At 39.6% G+C, this 22,795-nt stretch overlaps 1 protein-coding gene across 2 annotated transcripts; it reads right to left on the bottom strand.

Annotated features, from left to right (window-relative positions):
- Positions 1-16,465: 16,465 nt before the first annotated feature.
- Positions 16,466-22,332, bottom strand: LOC110916191 (cleavage stimulating factor 64). 2 transcript variants are annotated; one of them, XM_035986222.1, is made up of 9 exons: positions 21,971-22,332; positions 21,809-21,887; positions 19,046-19,220; positions 18,930-18,963; positions 18,597-18,841; positions 18,444-18,521; positions 18,303-18,338; positions 16,952-17,479; positions 16,466-16,876 (listed from the first exon to the last, which is right to left on the bottom strand). In XM_035986222.1, the coding sequence occupies exons 1-9, from the start codon at positions 21,999-22,001 to the stop codon at positions 16,745-16,747; spliced, it is 1,338 nt and encodes a 445-aa protein (XP_035842115.1). In that variant the 5' UTR covers positions 22,002-22,332; the 3' UTR covers positions 16,466-16,744. The 2 variants fall into 2 exon arrangements, with proteins under 2 accessions (XP_035842115.1, XP_022016640.1); XM_022160948.2 differs by having other exon boundaries at positions 16,952-17,485; positions 21,971-22,331.
- Between the last annotated feature and the right edge of the window lie 463 nt (positions 22,333-22,795).

Here is a 22,795-nt window from a genome sequence, read left to right as displayed (position 1 = left end):
AAAATAACGTTAAAAGAGATAGATGTTAATCATGCATCGTATGGTAGCGTTGATAGCTGAAAGATAAGGGAGTACATGCACTAATCGGCGTTTGTCTTAATTGCTAAGTGTTAGATGTCCAAGGCTTGATCCAAAACTACTATCGAGCTGGGGGTTTCACTGGAAGCAGCCTCTCTATTTCTAACGAGTGAAGATAAGGCTATTTACATCTTACCCTCTCAGACACTACCTTAACTTTGCTATTAATGCTCAGTATGAGTATGATGATGATAATGATGATGATGACGACCCTCAAAGCTTTCGAGTGTTTTATGTTTTGCTCTTTAATTATTATGATTTCTTCATTTTAACTTATTTGTGCAAATTCAATCCGAAATGTGAATTATAATCAGCCGTCTCACTTTTTTATTTGTGTGGTTTTAACAATTAGTCACTTGCTTTCAAGTTTAGTCATTTGAGATTTTGATTGCTCGGGAGACCTTGCGAGCGATGTCGGCGCAGCCTAAGATGCTGAATCGGATTTGGGGTTGTAGTTTCAGTCATTGTTTGAGTGAGAGTGAGGTGGAGGTGTGTAGATGGAGATGATTGTTAGTTTATTGCCACATAATAAATTATTATGTGGAAAAATTGCATCATGTACCCTCAAGTGTTTTTATGCGTGACGATTTCCTGGTGGGCCCGGACTTAAGGTTTGTACGTAACGACTAATACCAGTTATCACAATGCACAACGGAAGATGGAAATAAAGTAAAGTAATTAAAATAAAATTTTGAAACTAATAAATAAGTTACACAAGCTTGTACGTGTAATTATCCATAGGCGGATAAAAAAAGTCGCTTTAGACTGATAAGGGTCTTTTTCCGTGGAATTGCAAATTTCAATATCTTAATACCAAGTCGCTCTAGCCTATTTCGTATTTGCTTAATAACATGCGCTTAGTTTTTTTTTTTTAAATTTTTCACTGGTAAATACAATTAACCAACTCTTTTGAAAATCTTTTCAAAAGTTATTTGATACCATTTGGTATATCATTTTTAAATAACTTGGGACAAACTATATCTCATTGTTGCCAAATTTACATGCTTGTCAATACAGTCGGGGACCGGAAATCATATGTCGGTACTTGATTAATCGACACACCACATTTTCCATATCATATAAATATATAGCATTAGCGTCTGTCAGGTGTATGCCTACACCCCGCGCTTAAGTCATGACCATCTACAACTAAATGAGTCGGGATATCCAGGACACGGTCGTGTTAACCCCCAAGTGTTTAAGTTATCAAGCAAAACGGATTAAAACGGGTTATTTTCATTTCTATGACATCATTCGCCCTTTTTTGCAATACCTGACCAAGTGGCTAATGCTATATCCCAAGCCTTTTTAAAAGATATGCTAAGGGTATTTACCTTGCTAGTCTTTATAATATCAATATGTTTAACACAGTCGTAATTCAAAAAAACTTAAAACTTGTGCGCAATTTACTAGACGCTTCTAGTTTGGAATGAACGGAAATATTATCCGTTAGAATGTCAACGGGTCATTTATAAGTCATTGAATTTGACCAGTTAACTTAATGGATACATTCGGTTTGCTAGATTAAGCGTTGACCGGATAGAATGTGGTTTACACCCTTTCGAGTGCAAGGACTCATGTACTATGGGTTTAATAACCAAACATTCTGATTAGAACTAAATGTGATAGGTTTTGACCCGATTCGACTAGTTTATATATTTATTCTATTAAAACTAGTCGTACGCCATATGTGGTATCGGATGGTCGAATAGGTCTATGACAAGTCCATTATGTTTAAACATATTTCATTATGTTGTATAATCAATTTCAAACTCAGATGACATCTCTTGAGGTCCGTAAAAACCATATATAAGACATAAGAGAATTTTTGGTATTGTAAAAGTATATAATGTGAACTTGTCAATAAATCCGTCTTGCGGTTCGTAAGGACCTTCGGCGCCAAATTTCTTTTAAATGCCTTACTGATCGTAAGGCATATGCCTTGCGGCCGTAAAGGACCTTCAGAATGGTTTTTTTTTTTTTGGCATTTTTCCAATATTGATCCCTCAACTATTTTCCTTCTTCCATTTTTGATATATTTGTCCCTCTCTTTCAACAAATCTAGAATTTTTTCGAGTTTCCGGACACATGTTGCCATATTATTCAATATAAATTTCCAAGGTGTCACACAAACCCAGGTGTTTAAAAGCTTTACATTTGTCAATGGACCACCACCCCATTAATGCCTTTTATATCATGCTAACCTGATGGTAATTGGATCCTGTTAGATTCCATCATCTTGGGTACACCCTTACAATCGTCCCATTTTAGTTCACCAGCCTCTACAAATAATAACCATGTCAAGAATATATGTAAGCATATTTTGTAAAAGAAAACTTACAAAGATTGGATAAATGTGGCATAATCGGTGGATTGAGTAACAGGTTAAGACGAGTTCCGGTCAAATGGGAACTTTTTTAATTTTTATTATTGTAAAGACAACTCGAGATTAGGTGGATCCGTGACTTTTTAGTGTGAGATCCTATGTGGACTAACCACACTTAAACATAAATAAACATGATAAGGGCTTAGGAACCGGTGTTGAGTTTAAGTGGATCGTATATCCGCATTCGCAGTTAACGTGTGTTTAATTTGTAATTAAGTAACCTTAGTTTTGAAACCGAATATTTAATATAAATATGATTCCGTAGCATAAATCTTTTTCAGGGACGAAAAAAAGAGTAAATGTGGGGACATTCGATGTATTGCAAAATATATCCATTTATCGTGTATAGTTTGTATAGTTTTAGTTAGTTTTCATTTGGTTTTTAGTAGAATGTGTATACTGCTGATCCGTTTGTGTTTACCAAGTCTCGGGTGATAATTGTTGCTGTAAAGTGCAAAAAACGAGCCAAAATATGCAAAAAAATGAGTACCAGAATGAGATCGGGAGGTCAATAGCTGAGGAAAGCACAAAATTCAAGGAAATTAGCCTTTTCACGGCCCACGAGAAGAAAGAGGAAGGCCCGTCACGTGCCGCGAGAGCCCCATTGACCAGATTTGACCAAAATAACACCTTGCCACCCGCGGGAGAGAAGCCTGTTGACCATTGCGGGTGGCAAAAGGCCAAATTTAACATAGTTACTCGTTGGGGCTATTGGTTGTTAAGCTGGGAAACCTATATAAACATCTCAAACTGCAAAACGAAAATATCTACGAATTGAAACCGTGTTGGACGAACCAAAGAGCTTGGAGATCAAGATTTTGCAAGGTTTTCGAGCTAGGAACTATCGGGTAGAAGCTTGAAGGCACGGGATTGAGGATTTTCCGGGTTTTATCCTCCCGTTTTGTCTTGTTTTCTAGTTTCCTTCTACTTCATCTATGAATTCTTTGTTTAGACTTTGTGATTTGATTATTTTGAACATGATTGTTGGCTAAAACCCTAAAACTACCTAGATTGTGATGAACAGATGTTAAGGTCTTTGTTTTGATTCGGATATTTGTTATTTATGGATCTTTTATGTTAAAGTAGAGAACTTGATTATTGATTTGGCGTGTTTGCATATTTAGATTTGTTTAATCACTGTTTATTGTTTCGCATGATCTTAGTTGAATGTCTTTCATATAATAGGATTGTGCTAGATCATTAACTTTGTGTTTGTGATTTGTTTGGTTAATCGGTCGATTTACCATAGAAGTAATATTAAATAATTAAGTAGGTCTAGGTGTTCTACTAATCTTAACAATCGAGAGGTGCGAGATTATCGGTAGGTCTAGTTTGGTAAATTGCTATGTAGGTCCTCGTAGGAAGCCCGTCTTAGTTGCCTTATCAATTCTTGTCTATTGAGTTGAATCAAGAACCCAAGTTACCTTAGACTTTCATACCATGCGGGAGTTGGTCATGTTAAGGTACTTTTCATAAAATAGTTAGATAACCGAAAGGGAGTCTAGATAAAACCGGTATTCTTAACAGCCTTTAGAGTTCCATATGTATCTTCTCAAGAAGGGTCAGGGATCCTGCTCGGTTTCTCTTTAGGTTTAAAAATTTATGATCCCAGTTCCATAATACTTAGTCTCCAATTAAAAGATGGAAATGTTTGATGTTATTAGCTTGTTGTGATGATGAGAGTTGTTGATTAACTAGCAATGAGACCCGTGCGCGTTACGGCGCGGGTACATCGCAAACATCAAATGAATTAATCCAAACGTTATGTGATGCGATAACCATATAAAAACACGTCCAAACGTTATGTGATGTGATAACCATATAAAAACACGTGTTTAAAAGTAATCGATTGAACTTAATGTAACCTATATAAACAATGTGATGGGATCAAAACATAAAGTAAATCAAATTTATACTGTACAATCATAACGTATTACATGTGACCCTAGTCATACATAGAAAATGTAACATGTATAACGGAAAAGTTGACACGTATACTCAAAAGAGATTAATTAGAGCTTTTAAAAAAGGAAAAAAAGAAACAACAATTTGACTCCACTCCAATCGAAACAAAATTTACAAAACATTCATAAAATAATCACGAAAACATATTATATTCGACCTGACTCATTCCCCAAAAAAGTTTATATCGAAACATACACCAACTCGAATTCATACCGAAACGTACATAAAAATGTGCACGAAAAAATGTTTTTTTTGTTAAATGCCAACGTATTATATTTAACCCGAATCGTTTACAGGAGAAGTTTATGTCACACCCCCAAAATCCACCTGCGGAGTACCACCTCTTGGGAGCGTGACTGACCAGGATCAAGCCATCAATCATATCAAACATAGCATTTAATAATAAAAGTAATTAATGTAAATCATCATGACATGATTGATGTTTCAAAACCAAACATCGTTTAAATAGCGGAAGCATAGTAATGTAAACTCAAAATAGTTATAAGTTCAATATCGTTCATGATCCGTATCCCACAACGACCTGCTCCTCCCTGTGCAAGCTCCATAATGTACCTAAGGTCCTGCAAGGCATGCAGCAAATAATCAACAAACTAGTTGAGCGAGTTCACAGAAAGTAAGTTCATAACATAGTGCATAAGTATAACTAGTGGGGCTTCCCATACTAGTGTGTACTAAGGTGGGGGCTTCCCAAACCTTGTGTTCATATTACTGGTGGGGGCTTCCCATGTTTATCCTGGCTAATGAGGGCTTCTCATTAACGGTACTTACTAGACTAACTTCCGACCATGTGTTCTTCTTTACCGAGAACAGGAAAACGTACAGGGTCACGTAGGCTTTACGTGACGTGCCCTTCCCCGAGGACATGGTACGCGTGGGGGCTACGTAGGCTTTACGCAGCGTGGCCTTCCGACCTGGAAGCCAGTGGATGGTATTGGGTTACGTAGGCTTTACGTAACGTGTCCTCCCGACCCGGGAGACAAATGGCAAATGATCTGGGTTACGTAGGCTTTACGTAACGTGTCCTGACTAACCTGAGGACGATGGTCTATAGTCTAGAGAATGCGTAAGTACGAGTAACTCTTTTAACAGTAACATATCCAACCCAATTCCCAACCCGGGAATTCCATGCCTTGGCTGTGTGAACTCACCTTGGTTTGCTCGGCAGATACACAAAGAGTACAGTTAAGCTAGTAAGTAGTCAACCACGTCCTATCATGGTTATTATACAAGTCAGGTTCGTATATAGCACGTATATTGTATCACGTATAATTATGGCAAACACGTACACGTATCAGCAATCCGATAAACAATCTAAGTGTTCGGCCCAAACAGATAAGCAGTCCAATTAGCAGTCAAGAGCATACTTGTGCGTGTTAACCCTGGCCCAACATACCCCGGCCCAAATAGTAAACGCATACTAGTCCAATAACAAACAGTCCACAAATCCATTCGTTGGGCCCAATTGATTGGGCCCGTGACAGTGAAGGCCCAAACAGTGTACGTGCATTAACTCGTCTCGAGTCGCAACCGGAGATTACGAGTCGCAACAGCTGGTTACGAGTCGCAATGGTGATCTCGGTTCATCATGGTCTGGTTACGAGTCGCAATGGGACTCGCAACCGTGGTTACGGCTTGTGTTGATTGTGTGCTAGTGTGATGGTTACGAGTCGCAACTAGACCCGCAACTATGGTCTCGACTCGCAACCATGTGTCGCAACCAGGCTGTGTAATAGTTTCTTTAATTACCAGCATAATTAGTTCCGTAAATCAAGCTAACAACCTAATCAGTTTCGGAAATCAGATCAAACCCGAATTTCTAACAGTTTCATACAACTTCAAATCATGAAAATCAAGCATGTTCATATTAACATCAAGAACAGCAATCAGATCATTATAAAAACTATACCGAATCATAAATCATTGGCTATCATGCATTCTACCCGGTTCGCATACATTCGGACTAATTTATCCATACCATCAATTCATATAAACAGCCAACTATCAAGAACAAACCAACGTCAACCAGCATGTATCATCTATATTAACCATTTTCAAAAACCGAATTTTAAAACAACCCGAACGATCAAATAACTCATACCAACCAAATACTAAATCATACAATCCGATTCATCATGGCATCACCTAAGCATATAAAACACGGAATCATGGATAACATACTAACCGAGGTAGAAAGAGGAGGATTCGGATTCAAAGCAACAAGGATGTTCGGCGGTTCTTCGGTTCCAAGTCGAGGGAGAAAGAGTTTGTGTTCTAGATTGTTTAAGTGGTGAAAAACCAAAACCCTAAGAGATGTGTATAATATATATACGTATGAAATGGGGAGTGGGCCGGAACCCACATGGGCTGGTCTCGAGTCGGTTGTGTGCCCGAATGGGCTTGTGTTCGGTTGAGTTAACGTTCGGTTCACAATACATACACATTCATATTAATTCATATAGCACATAACATTCAATCAATCAACGAAATCACAAAGTTCTAAACCGTTATACGTAATTTAAGAGTCGGTAAAGTACGAGTTGTCACATTATCCCCAACTAATTGGAAATTTCGTCCCGAAATTTGGTATGCACTCACTGAGGAAGCTAGGTAGACTGTATTGTTCACTGATTTTCCTGGGGTGTCACATCCTCCCCCCGTTGATCTGGAATTTCGTCCCGAAATTCCGAAGTAGTAGCTTCAGCCTCAGTAGTGGTTGCCTTGTTCCCGAATAACTGGGGGTACTTTTCTGTCATCCTGTCTTCGCGTTCCCAGGTGTGCTCTGGACCACGTTTGGAGTTCCAACGAACTCGAACAAGAGGGATTCTCTTGTTTTTGAGGACCTTCACATCCCGGTCCGTGATTTCTACTGGTTCCTCGACGAACTGCAATCGCTCGTCGATAGTGAGTTCCTTAAAAGGAATGATGAGGTTTTCATCTGATAGGCACTTCTTTAAGTTCGATACGTGAAAGACATTATGAACTGCCCCGAGTTCAGCTGGTAGGTTCAACTTGTAGGCTACCTTGCCAATCTTTTCTATGATTTCAAATGGTCCGACATACCGCGGATTTAGTTTGCCCCGTTTGCCAAAACGAACCACACCCTTCCAGGGTGAAACTTTCAATAAAACTCGGTCCCCGACCTCAAATTCCAATGGCTTTCTACGCTTGTCCGCGTAGGCTTTCTGACGGTCGCGTGCTGCCGCCATGCGTTGTCGTATTTGTGCAATCTTTTCTGTGGCGTCCACTACAATCTCTGGACCCGTAATCTGACTATCCCCCACCTCTGCCCAGCAGAGGGGTGACCGGCATTTACGCCCGTACAATGCCTCGAAGGGAGCGGCTTGAATGCTGGTGTGATAACTGTTATTATACGAGAACTCCACCAAAGGGAGATGCTTTTCCCAGCCGTTGCCGAAATCTATAACGCATGCCCTAAGCATGTCTTCAAGAGTTTGAATCGTTCGCTCAGACTGCCCATCCGTCTGAGGGTGATATGCTGTGCTCATGTCTAGTCGTGAGCCAAAGGATTTATGCATCGCTTGCCAAAGTTCTGACGTGAATCGTGCATCGCGATCCGAAATGATAGATGTGGGCACCCCGTGCCTCGAAACAACTTCTTTAAGGTAGACGTCTGCGAGAGTGGAGAACTTATCCGTTTCCTTTATAGGTAGGAAGTGTGCAGACTTGGTGAGTCGATCCACGATCACCCATATGGTATCATTCCCCCGCTGGGATCTAGGTAGGCCTGTAACAAAATCCATGGAAATTTCTTCCCATTTCCATTGCGGTATCTTAGGCTGCTGAAGTAGGCCAGCTGGTTTCTGATATTCGACCTTGACTCTCGCACAGGTCAAACACTTTCCAACGTACGTAGCAATGTGGGCCTTCATGCTAGGCCACCAATAAGTAGTGCTGATATCGTGGTACATTTTATCCGACCCTGGATGTATCGAATAGCGAGACTTGTGTGCTTCATCCATCACAAGTTCGCGTAAACCGCCATAGAGAGGGACCCAAATCCGGCCCGTTACATAGTAGGCGCCGTCTTCCTTTTGTTCCATTTGTTGTCGTGAGCCGCGTAAGGCTTCAGCCTTGACGTTTTCTGGTTTCAGTGCTTCTGTCTGAGCAGCTCGTATCTGTGCTGGAAGGTTAGACTGAATCGTAAGCTGTAGCGCTCGCACGCGCTTCGGTAAGGTGTCCTTTCGACTTAGAGCGTCAGCCACAACATTGGCTTTGCCTGGATGGTACTTGATGGCGCATTCGTAGTCGTTAAGTAACTCGACCCATCGTCGTTGACGCATGTTCAAATCCTTCTGCTTAAGGATATGCTCGAGACTCCTGTGATCGGTGTAAATCGTGCACCTGGTACCGTACAGGTAGTGTCGCCATATCTTAAGCGCAAAAACAACAGCTCCCAGCTCTAAATCGTGCGTCGTGTAGTTGCGTTCATGAGCCTTGAGTTGACGAGAGGCATAAGCGATAACCTTGTCGCGCTGCATTAACACACATCCAAGTCCCCGAATGGATGCATCACAATAAACCACGAAGTCATCTGTGCCCTCTGGCAATGAGAGGATAGGTGCACTGCAAAGTCTATCCTTTAGGTGCTGAAAAGCAGTCTCCTGGGGTTCTCCCCAGCAATAAGTAACACCCTTCTGTGTCAGTAACGTAAGTGGCTGAGCAATCTTCGAAAAGTCTCTAATAAACCGTCTGTAGTAACCCGCCAAACCCAAGAATTGGCGTATTTCTGTCGGGGTACACGGTGCAGGCCAGTTTCTGATCGAATCTACCTTGGATGGATCGACATGGATCCCATCCTTGTTCACCACATGGCCTAAGAAGTGGACTTCACGAAGCCAGAAGTCGCATTTAGAAAGCTTGGCGTACAGCTGTTCCTTCCGAAGGAGTTCCAATATAAGGCGAAGATGCTGCTCGTGTTCCTCCTGACTCTTGGAGTAAATCAGAATGTCGTCGATGAATACAATGACGAACTTGTCAAGATAGGGTTTGCACACCCTGTTCATAAGATCCATAAATACAGCAGGCGCGTTTGTTAACCCGAATGGCATGACGAGAAACTCGTAGTGACCGTAACGAGTTCTGAAGGCTGTCTTGGAGACGTCCTCATCCCGGACTCTCAGCTGATGGTAACCAGACCTCAAGTCTATCTTCGAATAGTAGCACGACCCTTGCAACTGATCGAATAAGTCGTCGATGCGCGGAAGAGGATAACGGTTCTTCACCGTCACCTTGTTGAGTTCACGGTAGTCGATACACATCCCGAACGTACCGTCTTTCTTTTTCACAAAAAGTACTGGAGCTCCCCAAGGCGAAGAGCTTGGACGAATGAAGCCCTTTTCCAAGAGCTCTTGTAGCTGCTTTGACAGTTCCTCCAATTCTGATGGAGCTAGACGGTATGGTGCGCGAGCTATGGGTGCTGCTCCTGGAGCGAGCTCGATCTGAAATTCAACCTGACGATGAGGCGGTAAACCAGGTAAATCTTCAGGAAACACCTGAGGGTAATCGCGTACAATTGGAATATCCTCCAATTTCTTTTCCTTTGCTGATGCGTTTGTAACGAGTGCCAGAATGGCAGTGTGCACCTTACGTAAGCATTTCTGAGCCTTCAAGAAAGAGATGATGCCAACCACAGCACCACTCTTGTCGCCTTGGACTTCGAGAGGTTCCTGACCCGAACGAGGAATGCGAATAATCTTCTCACTGCATAAGATTTCTGCTTGGTGTTGGGATAACCAATCCATCCCAATCACGACGTCGAAACTACCCAAAACTATGGGAATGAGATCGATAGAGAAGGCTTGGCCAGCTAAGATAAGATTACAACCCTGAACTACGTGCGTGGCTTCTAGACTTTTACCGTTAGCTAACTCTACTACATGTTTGGTGGGTAAAAGTGTTGGTGCACGTTTTAGCAGTTGACACATTTTCACAGACATATAGCTTGTATCCGCACCCGAATCAAACAAAACAGTAACGTAAATATTGTCGAGGAGAAACTTACCCATAACCACGTTGGGATCGTTCACTGCGTCGCCTCGACCTAGTACGAATGCACGACCACGAGCTTCATTGCCGTTGTTGTTGTTGTTCCCACCGTTGTTGTTATTCCCGTTGCCCTGGTTATTGTTGTTGCGATTCTGGTTCAACTGAGGGCAATCGCGTTTGAAGTGACCTTCAGCCCCACACTGGAAACATCCCCGGTTTCCACGCTGTGGCTGCTGTTGCTGCTGCTGGTTCTGTGGAGCTGGTTGCTGAGGCTGCTGATTCTGATTCGCAGGACGAGGGCTCCTACAGTCTTTGGCCTCGTGGCCCATCTTAAGACACCTTTGACAACGACCCTTGTTACACGGGCCGTGGTGATGCCTGTTGCAGTTGTGGCACCTAGGTTGACTACCCTGATATCTCCTCTGTCTGTGACTACCAGAGGATTGCTGACTAGGACTCTGGTAGTGGTCAATCTTCTGCTGCTGAGCTTGTGGCTGAACAGTCGCTGAACCTTTACTAGAATCTCCTTCCCACTTTCTTTTACTGTCACCAGATGTAGCAGGAGTAACTGAGGTGGTGACGTTAGTAGTAACACTAACACGCTTGGGCAGTTTATTCTGATCCACTGCCTGATCGGTGATGCGATGAGCAAGACGCTGGATTTCCTGTATGTTGTCGAGATTAGCCGACGTCACGTGGCTCTGAATTTCTGGCGCCAATCCCTTGAGATACATCTCAATGCGCTTGTATGGAGGGTCCACCATAGTTGGACACAGAACGGCCAGCTCATTCGACCGTTTAGTATACGCTTCGATCTCTGACCCAACCATCTTCAGATTATACAGCTCGTCTTCCAGCTTGTGAATATCTTCACGCGTACAATACTCACGCTTGATGAGTTCCTTGAAATCGTTCCATGGGGTGGCGTTAGCAGCTGCCAACCCTAAGATCTGAACTTGGGCGTTCCACCAAGTCAGTGCTATCCCTTCCAAAGTGCCGGTGGCAAACTTGACCTTGCGAGCCTCAGGGCACTCGCACATTTCGAATACAGATTCTAGCTTTTCAAACCAATGGAGGAGTCCCACTGCCCCCTCGGTGCCGCTGAAAGAATTTGGACGACAGTCCATGAAGTTCTTGAATGTGCAGACTGGCTGCTGCGCGTGTTGACCTGCTTGAGCTGCTGCAACTGCCGCAGCAACTTGGGCTTGAACAAGAGCCTCTAGCTGGGCTTGTGTCATGTTGATTCTTCCAGACATGATCTTCATTGTAACAAGTAGCATAGGTAAGAATAGTTCGCGAATAGGGCGATGACAGAAAAGTGTAAGCACGTAGGGATTCTCATGTTATAGTATCATGTGTATCTAAACGTAATGCGAGCAAAGTTCTAAGCAGTTCTAGCAAACAGGCAATAAACATAAACCTTATTACCTAGGATGTCGAGTCTTGCACGTGGAGCGAAGCGTCGTTGTGGATCGTTGAGAGCACTGTTCTGGTTATAGTCCGGTTTTAATAAAGACGTTTTCCCATATTAAAACCAAGTTCTCTATAACCAATGGCTCTGATACCAATCTGTCACACCCCCAAAATCCACCTGCGGAGTACCACCTCTTGGGAGCGTGACTGACCAGGATCAAGCCATCAATCATATCAAACATAGCATTTAATAATAAAAGTAATTAATGTAAATCATCATGACATGATTGATGTTTCAAAACCAAACATCGTTTAAATGGCGGAAGCATAGTAATGTAAACTCAAAATAGTTATAAGTTCAATATCGTTCATGATCCGTATCCCACAACGACCTGCTCCTCCCTGTGCAAGCTCCATAATGTACCTAAGGTCCTGCAAGGCATGCAGCAAATAATCAACAAACTAGTTGAGCGAGTTCACAGAAAGTAAGTTCATAACATAGTGCATAAGTATAACTAGTGGGGCTTCCCATACTAGTGTGTACTAAGGTGGGGGCTTCCCAAACCTTGTGTTCATATTACTGGTGGGGGCTTCCCATGTTTATCCTGGCTAATGAGGGCTTCTCATTAACGGTACTTACTAGACTAACTTCCGACCATGTGTTCTTCTTTACCGAGAACAGGAAAACGTACAGGGTCACGTAGGCTTTACGTGACGTGCCCTTCCCCGAGGACATGGTACGCGTGGGGGCTACGTAGGCTTTACGCAGCGTGGCCTTCCGACCTGGAAGCCAGTGGATGGTATTGGGTTACGTAGGCTTTACGTAACGTGTCCTCCCGACCCGGGAGACAAATGGCAAATGATCTGGGTTACGTAGGCTTTACGTAACGTGTCCTGACTAACCTGAGGACGATGGTCTATAGTCTAGAGAATGCGTAAGTACGAGTAACTCTTTTAACAGTAACATATCCAACCCAATTCCCAACCCGGGAATTCCATGCCTTGGCTGTGTGAACTCACCTTGGTTTGCTCGGCAGATACACAAAGAGTACAGTTAAGCTAGTAAGTAGTCAACCACGTCCTATCATGGTTATTATACAAGTCAGGTTCGTATATAGCACGTATATTGTATCACGTATAATTATGGCAAACACGTACACGTATCAGCAATCCGATAAACAATCTAAGTGTTCGGCCCAAACAGATAAGCAGTCCAATTAGCAGTCAAGAGCATACTTGTGCGTGTTAACCCTGGCCCAACATACCCCGGCCCAAATAGTAAACGCATACTAGTCCAATAACAAACAGTCCACAAATCCATTCGTTGGGCCCAATTGATTGGGCCCGTGACAGTGAAGGCCCAAACAGTGTACGTGCATTAACTCGTCTCGAGTCGCAACCGGAGATTACGAGTCGCAACAGCTGGTTACGAGTCGCAATGGTGATCTTGGTTCATCATGGTCTGGTTACGAGTCGCAATGGGACTCGCAACCGTGGTTACGGCTTGTGTTGATTGTGTGCTAGTGTGATGGTTACGAGTCGCAACTAGACCCGCAACTATGGTCTCGACTCGCAACCATGTGTCGCAACCAGGCTGTGTAACAGTTTCTTTAATTACCAGCATAATTAGTTCCGTAAATCAAGCTAACAACCTAATCAGTTTCGGAAATCAGATCAAACCCGAATTTCTAACAGTTTCATACAACTTCAAATCATGAAAATCAAGCATGTTCATATTAACATCAAGAACAGCAATCAGATCATTATAAAAACTATACCGAATCATAAATCATTGGCTATCATGCATTCTACCCGGTTCGCATACATTCGGACTAATTTATCCATACCATCAATTCATATAAACAGCCAACTATCAAGAACAAACCAACGTCAACCAGCATGTATCATCTATATTAACCATATTCAAAAACCGAATTTTAAAACAACCCGAACGATCAAATAACTCATACCAACCAAATACTAAATCATACAATCCGATTCATCATGGCATCACCTAAGCATATAAAACACGGAATCATGGATAACATACTAACCGAGGTAGAAAGAGGAGGATTCGGATTCAAAGCAACAAGGATGTTCGGCGGTTCTTCGGTTCCAAGTCGAGGGAGAAAGAGTTTGTGTTCTAGATTGTTTAAGTGGTGAAAAACCAAAACCCTAAGAGATGTGTATAATATATATACGTATGAAATGGGGAGTGGGCCGGAACCCACATGGGCTGGTCTCGAGTCGGTTGTGTGCCCGAATGGGCTTGTGTTCGGTTGAGTTAACGTTCGGTTCACAATACATACACATTCATATTAATTCATATAGCACGTAACATTCAATCAATCAACGAAATCACAAAGTTCTAAACCGTTATACGTAATTTAAGAGTCGGTAAAGTACGAGTTGTCACAGTTTACGTCGAAATGTAGAGCAAATCAAATTTATATTGGCAAGTACACAAAAATATGTACGTAAAAAATAGTTTTTCTTAAGTAAAGGGGTATAGTGGTAAACTCGAAACAAAACCACCAACATTAGAAGAGCTCGTAAAAATAAAATAAAAAAGTAAAAACCTAACAACGAACGAAAAACTGACGTAAATCGTTGAATTACGCACGCCCATTGCGACGTGTTAATGCGAATAAATTAGCCATAAACGTTAAACGTTGAAAAAATAACTAAGTCGATCTAGGATCCGCGCGTTGCAACGAACTTGTTAAACGAAGAAAAATAGAAGCATTGTGACTGGTCTGTCAAACGGGAAAAAATAGACGAACAACGATTGAATCTCACACGCACGTTGCGGCGTGTTGACTCACAAAATTTAGAACGAAACGTAAAACGAAAAACTTGTGAAACATGAAAAGTATGGGGGGGGGCAAAGTTAAAAATAAAAAATGTTGGGGTTAAATTGTAAAAGATGAAAAGCTTTGGGTTAAATAAAAAAAGTCAAAGGGTTAAATGCAAAAGATAAAAACCTTTGGGTTAAAAATGAAAAATACAAAACTTTTTATGAAAAACTCCAAATACATAGGTTACAACAATACAGAGCAACAAAATGTTGCTAATTTATATTTTGTAAATAGCCTTTCAAAAAGTTCCCATTCAGATTCCAATCATAATTCCAAATTGAAGAAGTTCAAATGTTCATCAAAATTATGATTCTTGTTCTTGAGTGATTGATCCAAAATGAAGATGAAGGGGATGGTTCAGATGAATATGAAGTAAATTATAAACTTTTTTTTTTAAGTTGCAACATGAGGGATTTTCAGACATTTCACTGGTCAACTAACGGTTGACCAACGAATTCTGTGAACAGGGATATTATTGATTCCAACTGACAACCACAGGGACTAGAATGACTTTTTTTTTCAAATAGGGAATGTATGTGAGAACGAGTGTAAACATAGGGACAGAAATTGTACTTTACTCAAAAAAGAATTTGCTTTTTAAATAATTCGTCTATCCTCTCAAAATCACTCTTAATAAAATAATTTACAAATGTGTAAATACAACAAATTTACACGCGTGTAAATGGCAAGCTTACACGTGTAAAAAAATTATTTACGAATAAATGTAAATTTCTAATATTGTATTCGAAAAATAATAATAATGATAGTATAAAAAAATTTGAATTTGAATTGTTTTTTTTACCAAGTTCTTACGATTTTTTCATTTGGTCTTTTGCGATTCTCGCAATATTTAGGGTCCTCAAAATAACCCTTCGTTTAATGAATATAAGGTATACAAATAATGAACAATAAGTACGTATACTAAGAGAAAAGAAAATGTTTAAAACATGTATTTATAAGTTTACTTAGTTCTCTATTTAAATCGGGTTTTCTTGAAATATAACTAATGCATATTTATTTGAATTTGTATACAACTTTTTATAGTCATTATACAAACAAGAATCATCTGAAGCAATCTCTCTATTCCTACGGGGTAGAGGTAAGGTTGTCTACAACTTACCCTCCTTAGACCCTACCTTAGTTTTACCATTGATGGAATTTACTGAGTATGATGATACATACAAGAATCCAACGACAATTTGAATTTCGAATGGAACATATTTACTTTTTGAAAACTAATCCGACATATATCTTAATCAATTCGACAAACCAATTGAGTATCATGTGTCAAAGGTAGGCGTGTTGATACGGAATTGTCTAGCGTAAATTAACATGAGTTAACTCAAAATTTACATTTTGTCGTTAACAATTTACGCATATGGCTTATTGGTCATTTTATAACTATTTAACGATATTTTGGATGATATGCATAAGTCGACAAAGGTTGAGACCAAATGTCAATGAAGAGATGTGGATCCGGATCCAACTAGACGTGTGCATCGACAATGCTTCTTTTTTTTTTGAACGACCCACAATATATTCAAGTATAATTACACATGTTAAAGTTGTTGCATACCTATGCCTTCTCCCCCTTTCGTCAAAGCAGGAAATGTTCGTTCTTATATATAGTAGACAACGAGTAAGCTTGCACTAGATATGAGACGAGAAAGAAAAACATAAGAAGTGTTCGTAAACCGTTGAAATCAATCAAAATTGCGTTTAACCGCTTAAAACTTGAAACCAAACGGAAACTTCATTTAACCTTCAAATGTCATTCACCATACAAAAATAGAAAAGCAGTTCATCACACAAAAAAAAAAAAAAAAAACATTAAGAAAAGGACTATGTTTCAAAATCTACTTTCCTTTAAACCACTCAATTCCATGATTTGCAAGTGTTATTGGATCCCTCATATTTCTGAATCACTAATCTACATGTGTATGACAAAAATAATTTTAAGACTGATGAATGCCATTACCAACTTGCACCGGCATGCATAGAGTCCTCGACTCTTTGACTAAGTTGATTGTCGAAGCATCTGTTGAAGCTGAATGACTTGCTGCTGCTGTTCTGGAGACAACGAACTTAACTGCTCTGGTGTGAGACTCAACACTTGTTGCAGTAAAGCCGACTCAGCACCAGGAGGAAGCTGCACCATTTAAAGAATAAGACACGTTAAGAACACGAGTCACAAACATATGAAGATAGGGTAAAAGATAAATACCTCAGGGTTCGGTTTTTGAGATTCTGTGGGACCCGCTTTTAAAATCTGGTTTCCAGACGCAGGAAGATTATTATCTGCAGGTGAGAAAGATGCACCCCTTCCGTCCTCCATTTTCAACAATTTTGCAGGATGAACAATTTGATCTTTGTAAGTGTTTATTGGTACCTTATGAGTCGTAATAGAAGGCTGAACAGGAACCGCTAACTGACAACTATGTTGTGGACGTAATGATTGAAGATTTACAGCAACAGATGCTCCGGGCAATGTCGAATAATGTGGAACCTGATGCTGAGCTGGCAGTGGAGTCTGAAACCGAGGCTGTGGAGGAAGTGACATGGCAGCATACTGGCTGGGAACTATTGAAGAAGATGGTTGACTTTGAGATTGTTGCATGAATCCAATTGGCACTTTGTTCTGAGCAAGAGGGGGCAGCCCGGATAGTGATTGTATTGAAGATTGTTGACCCAGTTGACCACCATGGACCGGAGGATGTGCATGTTGACCAGGAAGTAGTTGAGCATTTGGCATCTGTAACTACATGATAGATAAAAACGAAAAACAGCTCACTCGTACGTACGTGTGATTATAAACATTATATATACTATAAATATGCTATTTTTGTCACATCAATCAACGTTGGCCCCTCAACTTTGGCATTAGCCAACTTTAGCCCCTTAATTTTAATAATCAACCAACTTGGGCCCCTCAACTTTGGCATTAACCAACTTTAGCCACTCAGCTTTAATAATGACATGTTTTGTCCCTCAACTATGGTAATGACATGTTTAGCCCCTTAACTACAACTTTAGCCCCTCAACTTTAATAATGACATGTTTTGCCCCTCAACTTTAATAATGACATGTTTTGCCCCTCAACTTTAATAATGACATGTTTAGCCCCTTAACTAAAACAACTTTAGCCTCTCAACCTTAATAATGACATGTTTAACCCCTCAACTTTAATAATGACATGTTTAGCCCCTCAACTTTAATAATGACATGTTTAGCTCCTTAACTAAAACATCAAACAACTTTAACTCCCGCGATTTACTTATTTTTATCTAAGTTTCGAACCCGCTGCGGAGCGCGGGTGGTAACCCACTAGTTATATTTTATTATTAGAAAAAAAATGTATCATTTCAATAAAGTTTATTTTAATGCGCAAAATGATTAAGAAGATCTTATGCATTTAAAACACACTTTGTATGAATTTCGACTTGTCTAACCCATTTGACAGTATGACATTTTGCTTTTAAGCTAATTCATTCATAAGTATATGGATCAAAATTGTCATCTCTAATAGTACACTAGAATATCTTGTGGTAAAAAAAATTGTGAAGTAAAATGCATACCATGTGGGGAGGAACTGCCTTCAGCATAATATGAGCCTGCAACCAAAATATTAGAAACTTGGAGAAGTAAATTAAAATGCACAAGAAACCAGTTCTATGAAATGATTTAGCTTAATGAAGAAAATTGATAAATCAAACAACCTGCAAAATCGCCTTTGACAGCTGCGGGTGAGCAAGCAACAGCTGGCGTGCTTGTTCCTTGTTTTGAGTAGCTAACGCCTGTGATTAAAACGAAATTAATAATACTATTTCAATAACCTTTTGAGCACTGTATGTAAAAATCAATACGGTTACCTTAAACTCGGTCAAAACCTCAGTCAACTGGCCTTTGGGTAATTTAGCAAGATGAAGTGTCAAAGGGTCGGTTCCCAATGTCGGTTGACTTTGGTTACCATTTTGACTTATGCTGTTAATAGTTTGACCACCTCCAAGAGTTCCAGCCATCACAATTGCAGCAGCCATGGCCACTTGCAGACCAACAGCCTGGTTTAGACTAGGATCACTATGTACTGCAGGACCCCCGATTTGTTTTTGAGGAGCTAGGGTACCAAAGTTCATATGATATTATGTTATTTATGCTAAAATAATTAATCAGGCAAATTAGATATAGTTAAATTTAAGCATTACCAGTATTTGTAGACAGTCCAGGTCCACCGCGACCCTGAAATAAAAAAAACAAGAAAAATTACGCTAACGCAAAATAGCAACATACGTATGCTTAACGGGACTTTCACGTCATTTACCTGTTCTCGGCCTCTGTCGGGATTTTTGTCATTTTCGGCAAAGTCAACTCTCAACTGTCTGCCATTTATATCATAACCATGGAGATTGCGACGAGCACTTAGGGCCGTTTCTTCATCCTTGTACTCACAAAACCCGTAGCCTTTGGGCTTACCAGTTTCTCTGTCGATAACTAATCTGAAAGTGAGCCGATGACACTGGTTAAACTGTTTCTCCACCATACTTTTCAATTTATGAAATCAAATCCAATAATAGAAGTTACATGACTCGATATCTATTGATGTGAATCAAACTAACTAATTGTTACACAAAGCTAGAAGCAATCAAATTTTGCATTAACTAAAAAACATGCAAAAGCTGAAGGGATTGTTCTAGATCGTGGACGTAGGTTGCACATCGCAACTGAACCACATAAATCTCATGTTCATCGTATTTATTTACTGCATATCATTATTATTATTATATCACTTTATGTGGTTTATGTTTGCCGTCAAACCCATGCTGTCGCCGTCACATGATAGATAAGACCCAAAAAGTTTACTCTTGCTTGTTAATTGTTTTCATCTAATTCATAGAAACCAAAATTCAAAGTCAACAATATTATTTGTTGTGACTTTGATTCGATCAGTGAAGACAAAATGGTAGCCACGTGAAAACTAGAGGTGCCATCGCAAATCAAGAAAACAATTAGGTTTGTTTTCATATATTAATTTCAATCTATTAAATAGCATTTGGGTTTGTTACAAAGATAATTTGGTTTGTTATTCCGTTTCTCATTGGTTCCTTTGATTACCGTTTGTTACTCGTGTAACTTGTCCTTGTTATTATTATTATTCATTTTAGAAATCGATCAGAAATACCGTCAAGTTCTTAAGGCATGAGCCATTTGGATCAGCCCCGTACGAGTGAGCATAAGTAATACCTAACAAAAGCAAGCTTCCAATGATTCTTACCTTAACCCCTATAGGCCACCTTGGTTTTAGAAAAATCGAGGCACACTGAGGTGATAGGGTCCCCAAAACCAAGGCAAAAGGGCTCGCATTACGTATGTGAGGCACAAGATATTTATAAAATGTGTTATCTGTATTTTTATACCGCATATGTCAAAAAAGGGGGCTTTTGAGCATGGGGTATCAGTGGGTGCAGCCTCTCTCATCCTCCCCATACCCTACTATAACTTTATAAGTGGGATTTTACTAGATAGTACGTATGTTTCTTTGTTTTGTTTGTTTGTTTATTTTATGTTCTCGATAGGTTAAACATCATGTACCGAAGTTAGGGCTGTAAACGAACCGAACAAATACGAACAAGACCTTGTCGACGTTCGTTTGTTAAGAAATATATGTGTTCACGAACTGTTCATGAACACCTACCAAACGAGATTTTATATTCGTGTTCATTTGTTAAGGAAATGAACTTGTTCGTGTTCGTTTGTGTTTGTTTGTTAATTTTAGACAACAAACGAAAAACGAACGTTGATGAATACAAATGAGCATAAACTAATGTTCAGGAACACAAATGAGCATAAACTAATGTTCAGGAACACAAATGGAAACAAACGAACACAAACAAGCGTTCATTAACAAAATATATAACACACTGACACTTATTAATGTCACGAACATAAACTAATGTTCGGAATTTTTAAATAAAATATAAAAACTAAAAACACTAATGAACTATCTAACACGTTACCGAATGTTCAAGAACTTAAACGAACGAACGCGGCCTCTGTTCATGTTCGTTTATTTAACTAAGCGAACGAAATTTCTTTTTCGTGTTCGTTTGTTTAATAAATGAACGAACACAAACAAACTTCCCGCCAAACGGTTCACGAACTGTTTGCCGAACGTTTGATTCGTTTGCAGCCCTACCGAAGATTTAGATGCTAAAACCTAGAAATACATTTTAACTTTTAATATATAATATAATATAATTAACCTATAGATACAGCCTAAAAAGCTATATGTACAGCATAAGAGCATTCACATCCGATTCTCTATCTCGAAGTCCATCTATATAATTTAACTGAAAACACCATTTTCTCTAGACTTTGTTTATGTTTTAAAAACATCTCACATCCAACCCTCTATCTCTATGACTCTATCTATATCTTAATCACAAACAGTTATTTTGTTTTCTCGGTTTTTGTATACACTCACAATGATAAATAGATTGATGAACAATAAACCTCTACATATAGACTATAGGGGGTAACTTTCGTTTTCTATAAAACTTTCTCTATTATGGAGGCTCCAATGTGGTGAGTTTTGGTTGTTTTCTCTATTTTTTCTCTAAATATAGAGAGATAGTAGAATTTATAGACTCCAATGTGAATGCTCTAAAAGAAGCAAAATATTTTTCCATGTACAAGAGGCGCTTCCAGGTCACACGCCTCATGCAATTTAGACCTCCACCTCGCCCCCGAGTCACACACCTCATGTACTCCGCCACCTACCCACTGTCACACTTTATCTCGTCTCATTGGTTAACAGGGTGTTGGTGTGGCCCCGAAAGGATTCCCAACCCGCTCTCACATTTACCAAAAAAATATACATAAACATAAAAAAAACTCTATGTGCATAACATAACCTAATCTACATGGAACATGAAAGATAAGGCACAATAACTTATTCATCACCACATTTTTCAATCTAAATAGAACTCAATTGCATCCACTAACTTATGAAATGCAGCACATATAATAATCTACAATTTTTCAATGCAGGTTGATTAGTTTGTGAAATAGATAAAAACGTACAGACCTGAAAGACACAACAGGGCCAACCTCTTCACAGATTTGCACAAGCTGTTCTTCAGTTGCATCATACGGTATATTTCCAACTGCAAGCAAACAAACAAATCACAAGTTAAGCTCTTTCAAATCCGTATTAGGGTTACAAAAGGGATTGAAACTGAGAACGAACCGAAAACGCAGCGATGTTGAGAATTGGCCATCAAAACTAACAAAGGAAGTTGAAATTAGGGTTCATATCCATCTTATTATTCCCCAGCTTCGTAATTTCTTCAATGAATCATACCGTAAAACCTTCAATTACTAGCTTTTCAATCAAACATTAGGGTTTGTTGTTTTCGATTTAACAATTGGGCTTAACGGATGTTATTATCGGTTTAAAAAATGGATTTATTTTATACTAAACGGGAACAAATACAAAGAAAGAATGTGAAGGAATTGGATCTGGCGGAAACCCGTGCGCGATTGATTGGGGAAGGAAGACTATTTACGCTTACGAAACAACCAACTAAATATTGTTATGTTTTTAAGAGATGATTACCAACGCCAAAGTTTATAAATATTATGTTGAGTAAACTCCCTTTTTGTTCAAGAGGTTTTGCTATTTTAGTCCAGATTTGAAACTTTTTATATTTAGGTCTATGTGATTTCACTTTTATTGTCATTAGCGGTAAAATCCGTGTGCAAACATGGGTCGTTTCTTAGAAAACCATGTCTAACACATATTGACAGAAAGTAAAAAAATAATTAGTGCAGACTTACAAAATTGATATAAATTAATGATCAATAGGTTTATTCAACAGCAATTCCATTCTGTTGATAGCAAAGCACTGTTGTCTATTAACTGTTAAAAATTTCTGTTGCTTTCCAACAGACTTTAATAAGAACTGTCATCCATTATCTCCAACAGAGCTTGCCAGATGGATAGATAGTAACTATCAAATGTTAGTCAACCCATGTTAAAAAAGGTCAGTCAACAGAAACTACAAATGTTAGT

This window comes from Helianthus annuus, chromosome 2 (genome assembly GCF_002127325.2).
Source record: "Helianthus annuus cultivar XRQ/B chromosome 2, HanXRQr2.0-SUNRISE, whole genome shotgun sequence".
Taxonomy (NCBI): domain Eukaryota; kingdom Viridiplantae; phylum Streptophyta; class Magnoliopsida; order Asterales; family Asteraceae; genus Helianthus; species Helianthus annuus.
The sequence above is the reverse complement of the archived record's forward strand: the minus strand, read 5'-3'. Positions and strand labels throughout refer to the sequence as shown.

What these genes read in the sequence shown, in the direction of transcription:
- LOC110916191 (XM_022160948.2), bottom strand. Translation starts at nt 22,001, where the DNA reads ATGGCCAATTCTCAACATCGCTGCGTTTTCG. An exon ending in GGCCCTGTTGTGTCTTTCAG is followed by an intron (nt 19,221 to 21,808) that starts GTCTGTACGTTT and finishes GCTCACTTTCAG; the next exon opens with ATTAGTTATCGACAGAGAAA. An exon ending in AGGCAGTTCCTCCCCACATG is followed by an intron (nt 17,486 to 18,302) that starts GTATGCATTTTA and finishes TCTATCATGTAG; the next exon opens with TTACAGATGCCAAATGCTCA.